This window comes from Daphnia carinata, chromosome 3, assembly GCF_022539665.2.
Source record: "Daphnia carinata strain CSIRO-1 chromosome 3, CSIRO_AGI_Dcar_HiC_V3, whole genome shotgun sequence".
NCBI lineage: Eukaryota > Metazoa > Arthropoda > Branchiopoda > Diplostraca > Daphniidae > Daphnia > Daphnia carinata.
The window spans coordinates 61,900-71,122 of NC_081333.1; the positions used below are offsets into that span (position 1 = coordinate 61,900).

Here is a 9,223-nt window from a genome sequence, read left to right on the forward strand (position 1 = left end):
ATATTAAAATTCTAGAGAATACAAATCCCCCCCCCCCCCTTCACTGATTTACTGAATAAAACTAGTTTATTGTCAAGAGGCTTTTTTACCAAGTATTTTCTAGAAAGTGTTATAACGCATGAAAAACGTTCTTCGAAAATGCCTGTTTTAAATGACCATGTAAAGGGAAAGTGAGCAATGGAACAAATCGTATGAGGTGCGTTAATCAACGCTATATTTGCAAGGTTAAATATGCATATTTCCGTTTTATAAAGAAATAAATTTGAGTGGCTTATTCTGCGCTTGCGCCAGACGTGGCTTGTCTTCCGAAAATAGAAACGGGAAAAAAACAACACTTATTGTTGTGCCCTGCGGTTCCTTTCCTCCAACGGCTTCAGCCCGGTTCGTTGCTCAGTTCGCTTTTCTCCCGTCAGTCAGTTCAGCGCAGTCGTGACGATCATACGTGTTTCTCCTTACTTCCATTAATTCCTTCCTGTTATATTGCCAAACGAAACTCGAGTGATTTTGTAATTCACATTAAAAGATATTGTTTCCATTTTTTTTTGCACAAAAGTTTTTTTTTCTTGAAAAATTGTAACGTCGAGGAATAGTTATTTCCAAACTAGTTTCATCTTCCAAAGTTCCTCAGGTAATTGAACGTGATGTTAAATTGATGACTGTTACTGCGCCTGCGTTTTGTTGTGCATTATTGTTTGTGTGACGCGCGATTGCAGTCACGTGTATATTATTTGGACACGGAAAACTTGTGTGTGTGTCATTTGAACATTCATTACTTGGAATTTGAAAATTCCTTGGTTTTTACTTGGAAAGGGAGTCGTAATCGCCATCTTTATTTTGTGATGGCGATTATACCTCTGGTGGGAATGGATCTCCAAGGCTGACAGCATGGCGGACGCCTCTGGGGATGGTAAACTTCGATTAATAAATGCAAAGACTTGGCGATTGTGATTAAAATCGGATTTGGACGTTGGTTAACCAAACTCGTGTTGGCAGTCACGTAGTCTTCCAAATTTGGAGGACATTGAATTTAGTTTATTATTGTGTCAACTGGTTGATGTTTTGTGTTTATATTTATCTAGGTGAATGATGCTTGATACCAATAACGGACCCCGCCCTCTATTGAAGAAAACTCCTCAGGACTTGGGTATGTCTTTTCTCTGCTGATCCTATAAACGACGAGTTCATCGAACAGAGGTCTCTTCCCAGTCACTCCCGCACGATCAATATTATTCTACCCGTCCTCCACTGACGTCACTTAACCTTTCTCCCGCGGCCAAAATAGTCTACTACGACGCAGATATCTTTTATTCTCCTAACACACATTTCTTTTCTTTTTTTCGCTTGTAAAATAATGATCAAGTAGACAGCCACGAGTTTGTTGGCCTCGAGGCTTTCCTTTTGCTTGTCTACATGTCGTAAAAGAGAGGCAGAACTAAGAAACATAGAAAAAAAAAATAGCCTCGTGATTCACGCACAGCGCATTCTCAACCGCCGCCAAACAGTCGCGCCAAGTCTCGTGCTGCCCCTCCCAAAAACAAACTGAACTGGAAGGGAATGTACATTCGGCGCCAAATGACAATAGGAGCAGCTGTTGTCACGGAAATGCCAGTTTTCCGTAAATTCCCACTCGCGCTTTTCACGGCGGTGCTTTTTTGGCCATTCTCTTTGCTGTCGGTTAGTTTTCCTAAAATTAACTTTGCCTTCGTTTTTAGAGAGTTTTTTTTGGGGGGAAAGAAAGAAAAGTTAGGCGACGCACAATGTACCCAAAGATAAACCCAACAAGGAATCAGACGTCGTCCGATATTTGAGCAGGAGTTGTATTATTAAATCCTTGTTGTCAGAGTCCCTTATCTCATTATTGAAATACCTGCATTTTTGTTTTGTTTGTCATGTTGCAGCTCATGTGGTGAAAGTAGGTGAGCTTCGCCCGGCGCCGCGACCATCGCCGCCACCTTTGACATCGGCCCGATCCCGTCGTCATGTGGCCGAATGCTGGCACGTCATCTTTGCTCCCGATGAAACACGTTTCGCTTGGCTTTGCGGAACCAGCCGAGTCCTCATCGTCCCGTGGAACCGATTCAAAAATTGCCTGTAAGGGACATCTTTTTTTTGTTCTATATCAGATCTGATTGCGTGACATTTGAAACTGATGTTCAGAATGTCACGGATTGAATTTCGCTTCAATTTTAGTTTTTCCCATTTTCCTATTTGTTAAAACGGCAACTGTGAGCTGGCCCTATCAGGTTCGCGTGATGCTTTATCAAGTGCAAACTCGAATGACAAGTGTGCTGGGCAACAGCGACTTTTCCCCTCCTTCATTATGATATTGCATCAGCTTTAGTTTCTATCCAATCACGTTTCTCGACTCGTTTCCAATCAATAATAATTTCAAATGTTTGCTTTAGGCTATCTTTGGACAACACGGACGATGAAGGCAACGAAATCAAAGGGCAGGTGGTTTGCATCGATGCCGGCTCGCCCGTCAATTCGGCCGGATTTGGTAGCGGAACACCCGAGAGTCAACTGGCCGACCCGCCGCAGCGCCAGTACTGGACCCGGTTCGATTTCAGCAATAAAGAGCTCGTCTTTGCCACGGGTCACGTCAACGGTCGCATCCGCATCTGGGATGTTTACACTGGTGAGTAAGCCTATCACTTCAAAATTATTTCAATGAAAACGGGCGTTTAATTTGAATTCTATACAAAAAGGATGCAAGTTGCTGGAGCTGATGGATCACACGCAAGCCGTTCGTGATTTGGCCTTTGCACCGGACGGTTCGCTCCGTCTCGTCTCCGCCTCCCTTGATCGAACCATTAAAGTAATGACACTTTACTACATTTATCTAGAAAACTTATCTGGTAGGGAGAGAAAATGACGACGTAGTAGTACAACTTACTATTAGAGTAGCCTCATTTTAACTGGTTAGTTCTAGTTCAATCGGGTTTCCCCTTTTTTTTTTATCTCACAGTCTGCTCCGCATTTCCGTTTAAATGACACAACCGAAAAAATCCGGTTTTTATCTGTCGAGACAAGAAAAGAAAAATCATTTCATTCATTATGGTTTTCTCCCCATTAGGTATGGGACCTGAGGGACGATGGCAACATGTTCAAAACCTTAAAGGGACATTCGAACGAAATCTTTTGGTGCTGTTGGTCGCCAAACGCCCGACTGTTGGCCTCGGCCGGCGTCGGCAAATCCATTCTCGTCTGGGACATGGTCACCTATTCGTTGGCCCGGACGCTGACTGGCCATCATCACAACGTCAGCGCCTGCGAATTCTCGCCCGATGGGGCCATTTTGGCTTCCTCTTCCTGGGACACTCGAGTCATCCTCTGGGACCCCTATACAGGTCATTGATACTCGCTACGTTTTAACGACGAATTGAAACGTGGAAATGAACTGGTACAGGGGTTGAGCTGAGGGAGCTGTGTCACCAGTACCCACCGCCAAGGCCAATTTTTGCCTCCGGAGCCAATGGATCATGGGTCAGAGGCGTGGCTTACGCTCGTAATGGAGGCCAAACGGCCACTATCTCGGATGACGGACTCATCCGTTTCTGGAATCTCTTGGAACCGGAGGTGGATCCATCAGCCATTGCTCAGGGCGATGAAGAGATGGTCTGCTGCACTTTCTCGCCTTCGGGTCGCGTTTTTGCCGTCGGGTAAGTTTCATTTAACTGAATTTTTATTTTTTGGTGAGGACATCAGGCTCATCCCTTTTTCATTTGTGTAGGACAAAAGAGTCTCGCGTGTCTTTCTACCTGGCACCAAAGGTGGTCTTTTCTTTAAAGCATTTGGCTCGAATGGCTGTCCGGCGCCAAGTGCTGGCCACCCCAAATATCGACCAATTACTTCTTCCAGCTCCACTAAAAACTTACCTGAAATACCAGGATTGGGTTTAAACATCTTCTCTGTGTGCGTGTGTTCTTTCTTCATTCGAAGGGAAGGGGGGCCTGGCATTTTCCTTATATAAACGCCATTAACTGAAAAGAAAAAAAAAAAAATTACGGAAATCTTCCCTGATGAACGTAAAATTAAGTTTAAAAAAAAAAAAAAAAAGAATTGTAGAAGAAAACTTGTATATTGCATTGACTATTTTCTCTCAGACGATGACGTGTATAAACACTTGTCTGGGTTTTATCTTATTTCAATGCAGTGCATTGACTCCCATCAATTTCTGATGTCTCCTCCTGTGAAATATTCGAAATTGTTGGTTTAAATAATGATTCATATTATATGATAATAATACCCTCGTCATATCTTACAGACGCGATTATAGGAGGAGGGGCTATAAATTAAAATTTTAAGACTTCTTTTTTTTATCTCTTTCGTTTGTTTCCTCACAGTATATTATTTACCACACGCGCGCATTTAACGATATTCAGCCTTTAAAGAAAAATTGTAACATTTACCATGTTTGCCAGACATCATTCAAAGCGTTTCATGTGCTGTGTCTTTTTATCTATGCGCCTGTTGCTTTAAATGCTGTGATGGTCTGACAAATAAATCTAAACATTTGTGCTGGTAATATTCTTATCTACTGTGCCCACCAAATAGAAAGAGAAAATTTTCTTCTCACCAAATAATCACGGCGAGTCCCACAAGGTCTCGTCAGGAGCAGTTTCAACTGGAACGCGCCATTGAACGGATTTGGTTGCGCTCAATGGCGTTGCTGTTTCACCTGCTAACCTGTTGGGTTTCTTCAACTCCGTCAAGATCGCATCCAACGAGGAAAACGAAAAACTGTCTTCTTCTGTTTCCGCTTTTTCCGGTTCTTTCACCTCCGCTTTACGAAGAATGTTGACACTATTAACAGGCGGATCAACCAGGACGGTTTCGTTGATCTGTAATTATTGAAATATCAAATCGGAGAAGAAGAAAAAAGAAGAAAAGAGTCCTTCCAAAATGCAATAAACCTGACGTTCGAGATGGGCAGTCAGTTCTTTGACATTGCAAGACGGAAGTACGGAATGAGCTTCTCCATCTCGAGCCATCAAAGATAATGAGGTCGGCGGTTCTGTTATCTGATTCCTGGATCGTGGAGTGGGCACTGGAGCCCGAACAGGAGTCGTGATTACCGGATGTTCTTGTTCCATTTTTGGCCGTTTCTGTCTATTATTAGATGCCACCGTTAGGAGTGGTTTTGAATTCACGGGCTTCTCGTGGCTCTTTGTCGGAGATTTAACTTGGATATTTTTTAAACGTTCCTTCAACTGCGATTCGAAACGATTGCGCATCTGGAGATAATCGGCAGTTTGATTTGATTTCAGCTTCTCCGACAATAGACGAAATGTTGAGTTGGAGAGAGTTTTGCGGTTCACGTCAACTCCAAGCAATTGCATCCGCTGTCCCAGGGCATTCTCAATCGTCTTTTTGAAACGATCCATCAAAACCTGACGATTCACTTTATGAACCGCTTTTTTCTTTTCCGGTTTTGCCCTAAAAGATTGAAAGGTCTATAAATTTCGAAACTGAATCAAACTATTAATTTCCTTACATTTCGATGCGAGGTTTCTCATCTTCGCTAGTGTGTTCACCAATACTTGATGAAGGAGACGAATGGCTTAAAAATTTATCTTCTTGTTGGGGGCTTCCACTAATCTGAGTCAAGCTCATTGACTCTGACTTGTAGACGGACCGGACGGATGGAGTTGGAGTGGTCATAACATCCTGGGTGGCAGTTTTATTTGTAATGTGACTTCTTTGCAGTGGCGACGTGACAGCTGGCGTTTCAGGTTCATGAAACATTCGCGGTGTCGTTTGAACGCTGGACGACTGGACTGTTTTCTGAGGAGAATAAGGAGCTTCTGCTGGAATGACTAGCTGTTCAACTTTCTTCTCCTGCAACGTTGCACAGATTTTCTGACCATAAAAACGATTAGTTACACATGCAATTTATCAATTACATTCTTTCTAACGTACTTCAACTTCTTGGGCGAGCATGTCTTGTAAATTAACGTTAGATTTTTCCATCTGCGAGAAAGAATTGAAATTGAGACTTGACATTTAAAATAGCAATTGGTTTTAGTCATACCTTCTCTATAACGGAATGAAGTAGTTGTTGTTCGTTTTGTAACTGGGCTTCTGCCAACTGCAAGCGTTCCTTGAGTTCGCTGATTTCTTTATTCTGGTAAGGTTCTCCTGGTGTATCACATGTTTTTATTGGTGATGACACTGTTACTGGTGGGACAGGGGAAAAAGTTTCTTTCACTGGTGTTGACGGCTGGACAGGTGACACCCTTGCTGCTGTTGCTGCTGGGTTTGATGAGATTACGGTAACATATTCTGGGTGTCGTCTCTGCCAATGGCCATGGAGGTATTCTCCATTGAAAAAGGTTTTGGGACAAGCTGGGCACTATGGTTTAAGAATATACAATGCTCATACCTCTGCTCAAACAGAACCAATTAATATACATACCCTGTAATAATGTTGCTGATTAGTTGGTTTTTTACTTTCTTTTTTAAGCTCTTTAAGTTTCTTTTCAGCTTGCTCTTTTGCCTTTAGCGCTTCACCTAGAGACTGCCATTCAAACAACAAATAAAACCCAATGAATTCAGGATGAAAAACCACGTTAGCTTTTTGTTTGATTACCAACTGGCTAGTTTGCATTTTCTCTTCACATTTCTGCAGCTCAGTCAAAATCTGTTGTCTAATCTGTAACAGGTACTCGATGCTAATTTGGGCCAGCTGAAACAGTTTGCAGACATTAGGATCAAGGTCAGATTGCTTGAATTCAGACTCCAAGTGACAGCACAGGATATTGCACAAATTTTTTTCAATAATGTCCCAGTCTCTACTAACTTTGAGTTGTTCCATGTTCAAAGATGCTAATTCAAAAGGTTCATTTAAAGTATGAAACATAAAAAAAAAAAAAAAACTGGTTTTACCAATTTGCTTCCAATCGATTTTCTCAAATCTTCGAAATACGAAAGAGTCGTTGATTTTCAATTGGATTTCGTTGATGTTCACCATTTTATCTCCTTGAAATTTCGGCGCGCGTTTGTTTTTTTTTTTTTTTCCTCTTGCCATGTGGTCGCATAGCAACCACGAAACCACCCCCTTTTCTGTTTCCGCAACGCTGTCGTCCGATTGTTTGGGAACGGCTAGTCAGAGAAACGTCTTCTGCTGGTCGACATTTCAGCGTCATCCGTCAAAACAAGAAAATGGATTCGTTACCAAACCAATTGGGTTATTTATTACTTGATGAGGATGGAGCAGTTATTGCAGTACGTAATTTTTCATTAACGTAAATAAGGTACCTTTTCCGTCTGGCTCTTTATCAGTTGCCATTAACTCTAGTCCAATGGAGATCTGGAAAACGACGAGAGAATTGGGAGTATCATCGTTAAAATGTTGAGAGCTGCTCAAAAACAAGAATTAGGGCTTGCTGATGCAAAAGATGGATTTCAGAGGATGACAAGTGAGTCTGCCTAAGTTAGATAGAAATGTCAAGTTTGCCGTCAACTAATAATACATTTTAATTGCAGTCAACTATCCAGATCATTGCTACATTGTCTGTCTCTCCAATAAAAGAATCCACATTGCCAAAAGACTAGTCTCACCTTCTAGTGAGGTCATTGCCTAAACTACTGATTATTATTATTATTTTTTTTTCCATTTATCAATAAATTTCCCTGGCTGATATGACTCATGTATAATTACAAAAATATACATTTATATTACAAATTGTTTTAAACAGTATCAGTAGCTTAAAAATATTTTACATACTGCGTGGTGTATAACTTGGATCTGTCCAATGAATGTACATCTATTCCAAGTTTCCAAAGCACAAATGAAAAGCCGAATTTTTACATGAAACAAGAAGAGGCTTCTTTTTTTTCCCCGTAGCCATAGACCGCAAGCCACGTCCTTCCCTCCCGTCACCATAGCAACGGCACACCTGGTTCAGGGATCTCAAAGAAAAAAATAGGGAAAAAAAAATGGACAAGCCGGTTCTGTTTGCTTACCAAATTTATCTAATTGTCCTCTTTTCCATAATTCACTCCGCTCAAGGACTGGGGAAAATTATATTTGCTGTCAACGCTGGTGGTGACAGTCACGTTGATATTTATGGAATTAAATACCAAAAAGGTAACCCGTCCGTCAACTTCTTGTTTACAAACCGCCGGCGGATCCCATTCTATTCAAAACGATTACTATTACAGATCCGCTGGAGGGAAAGACAGGAATAGCTTCCGATTACGGAAGACAGTATTTGAATATCGGTCGAGTACCTGAACCGGATGCCATTCTGTATCAGACAGAACGGTATCATCACTCCAATTTCGGTTATGACATTCCAGTCAGCGAAGATGGTGACTACGTCTTGGTCCTCAAGTTCTGCGAAGTCTACTTCAACAGTCCTTCCATGAAGGTAAGCTTTGCGTTGATGTCTCGTTGGCAAACTCATCTTTACAAGCAATCAATGCACGTCTTTGCAGGTATTTGACGTCACCTTGAACGGAGTGCACACGATAGTCTCCTACCTCGACATCTTTGAGAAGGTTGGCAAGGCTGTGGCTCATGATGAATACATTCCATTTAGAGTGGCGAAGGGTAAGATTCTGGTCAACGACGAGGAGTCAGAGCTCGTGGGCAAGAAGGTCAGGGTAGAATTCATCAAGGGCAACCAAGACAACCCCAAAGTCAACGCTATCTATGTCATGAAGGGTTTATTGGAAGGTAGTTGCTTTTCGAAATGATTCTTATCTCTCCAGCAAACTAATGAGTTTGTAAACTCTTTTGCAGATGTGCCAAAGTTACCTCCATTGGCTGGAAGCGACGGAGATGAAGACGAAGTGGAAGAAAAACCGATCGAAAAAGATGAGCCGTCGAGTGTTCCACAACCGTCTGGCACAAGCAGTACTAGTCCGAAAAAGAAACGCGACCAACCGAAAATCGCCAATCCCTACACTGACGAAACGTCGACATTATTGCCGATTTTTGTGGCGATAGCCGCGTTCGTACCATTCCTCTTTTGCCTGTGCAAACTGTGATGACAATTCGTTTTTTTTTTTTCCCCCTTTGCTCTCTGTTTAGCTGAACGACGAAGGCTTAAAAATAACTGAACTGGCCCTAGTCCTCAAAAATGACATCGGCGACTTGAAAACAACAATTAATCTTTTCAGTATACGTGGCAAAAATCCCAGGAAAAATAACCAGTATATATTCTTTACGTTTTCTGTTTTTCTTCCGTTTTTTTTTTTTTTTTATTTTTGGGTT

At 41.8% G+C, this 9,223-nt stretch overlaps 4 protein-coding genes across 5 annotated transcripts; 3 read left to right on the forward strand and 1 right to left on the reverse strand.

The window, feature by feature from the left end:
- Positions 1-465: 465 nt before the first annotated feature.
- Positions 466-3,903, forward strand: LOC130692797 (WD repeat and SOCS box-containing protein 1-like). Of its 2 annotated transcripts, none has more exons than XM_057515876.2 (8): positions 466-628; positions 1,080-1,144; positions 1,899-2,091; positions 2,406-2,638; positions 2,709-2,818; positions 3,077-3,350; positions 3,410-3,662; positions 3,734-3,903. In XM_057515876.2, the coding sequence occupies exons 2-8, from the start codon at positions 1,084-1,086 to the stop codon at positions 3,900-3,902; spliced, it is 1,293 nt and encodes a 430-aa protein (XP_057371859.1). In that variant the 5' UTR covers positions 466-628; positions 1,080-1,083; the 3' UTR covers position 3,903. The 2 variants fall into 2 exon arrangements, with proteins under 2 accessions (XP_057371859.1, XP_057371860.1); XM_057515877.2 differs by lacking the exon at positions 466-628 and adding an exon at positions 782-907.
- A 477-nt stretch (positions 3,904-4,380) lies between these two features.
- LOC130692790 (cilium assembly protein DZIP1L-like) lies at positions 4,381-7,053 on the reverse strand. Its single transcript, XM_057515867.2, has 8 exons — positions 6,889-7,053; positions 6,593-6,828; positions 6,419-6,520; positions 6,035-6,355; positions 5,923-5,973; positions 5,498-5,862; positions 4,917-5,439; positions 4,381-4,844 (listed from the first exon to the last, which is right to left on the reverse strand). The coding sequence occupies exons 1-8, from the start codon at positions 7,028-7,030 to the stop codon at positions 4,587-4,589; spliced, it is 1,998 nt and encodes a 665-aa protein (XP_057371850.2). The 5' UTR covers positions 7,031-7,053; the 3' UTR covers positions 4,381-4,586.
- A 37-nt stretch (positions 7,054-7,090) lies between these two features.
- On the forward strand, positions 7,091-7,687 carry LOC130692830 (ragulator complex protein LAMTOR4 homolog). Its single transcript, XM_057515916.1, has 3 exons — positions 7,091-7,227; positions 7,301-7,421; positions 7,489-7,687. The coding sequence occupies exons 1-3, from the start codon at positions 7,165-7,167 to the stop codon at positions 7,584-7,586; spliced, it is 282 nt and encodes a 93-aa protein (XP_057371899.1). The 5' UTR covers positions 7,091-7,164; the 3' UTR covers positions 7,587-7,687.
- Positions 7,688-7,889: 202 nt separating this feature from the next.
- On the forward strand, positions 7,890-9,218 carry LOC130692803 (malectin-like). Its single transcript, XM_057515883.2, has 4 exons — positions 7,890-8,092; positions 8,167-8,375; positions 8,443-8,683; positions 8,750-9,218. The coding sequence occupies exons 1-4, from the start codon at positions 7,942-7,944 to the stop codon at positions 8,995-8,997; spliced, it is 849 nt and encodes a 282-aa protein (XP_057371866.1). The 5' UTR covers positions 7,890-7,941; the 3' UTR covers positions 8,998-9,218.
- The last annotated feature ends 5 nt before the right edge of the window (positions 9,219-9,223 follow it).

Bases quoted from the DNA above. Each gene is read 5' to 3' on its own strand.
- LOC130692797 (XM_057515876.2), top strand. From the start codon at position 1,084: ATGATGCTTGATACCAATAACGGACCCCGCCCTCTATTGAAGAAAACT. The intron at 2,092-2,405 runs GTAAGGGACATC...TGTTTGCTTTAG, and splicing joins AACCGATTCAAAAATTGCCT to GCTATCTTTGGACAACACGG. The intron at 2,819-3,076 runs GTAATGACACTT...TCTCCCCATTAG, and splicing joins CCCTTGATCGAACCATTAAA to GTATGGGACCTGAGGGACGA.
- LOC130692803 (XM_057515883.2), top strand. From the start codon at position 7,942: ATGGACAAGCCGGTTCTGTTTGCTTACCAAATTTATCTAATTGTCCTC. The intron at 8,093-8,166 runs GTAACCCGTCCG...TTACTATTACAG, and splicing joins TGGAATTAAATACCAAAAAG to ATCCGCTGGAGGGAAAGACA. The intron at 8,684-8,749 runs GTAGTTGCTTTT...ACTCTTTTGCAG, and splicing joins CATGAAGGGTTTATTGGAAG to ATGTGCCAAAGTTACCTCCA.
- LOC130692790 (XM_057515867.2), bottom strand. From the start codon at position 7,030: ATGGCAAGAGGAAAAAAAAAAAAAAACAAACGCGCGCCGAAATTTCAA. The intron at 5,863-5,922 runs GTACGTTAGAAA...TTTTATGGTCAG, and splicing joins TGCTCGCCCAAGAAGTTGAA to AAAATCTGTGCAACGTTGCA. The intron at 4,845-4,916 runs GTTTATTGCATT...CAATAATTACAG, and splicing joins CTGCCCATCTCGAACGTCAG to ATCAACGAAACCGTCCTGGT.
- LOC130692830 (XM_057515916.1), top strand. From the start codon at position 7,165: ATGGATTCGTTACCAAACCAATTGGGTTATTTATTACTTGATGAGGAT. The intron at 7,228-7,300 runs GTACGTAATTTT...CATTAACTCTAG, and splicing joins AGGATGGAGCAGTTATTGCA to TCCAATGGAGATCTGGAAAA. The intron at 7,422-7,488 runs GTGAGTCTGCCT...TTTTAATTGCAG, and splicing joins TGGATTTCAGAGGATGACAA to TCAACTATCCAGATCATTGC.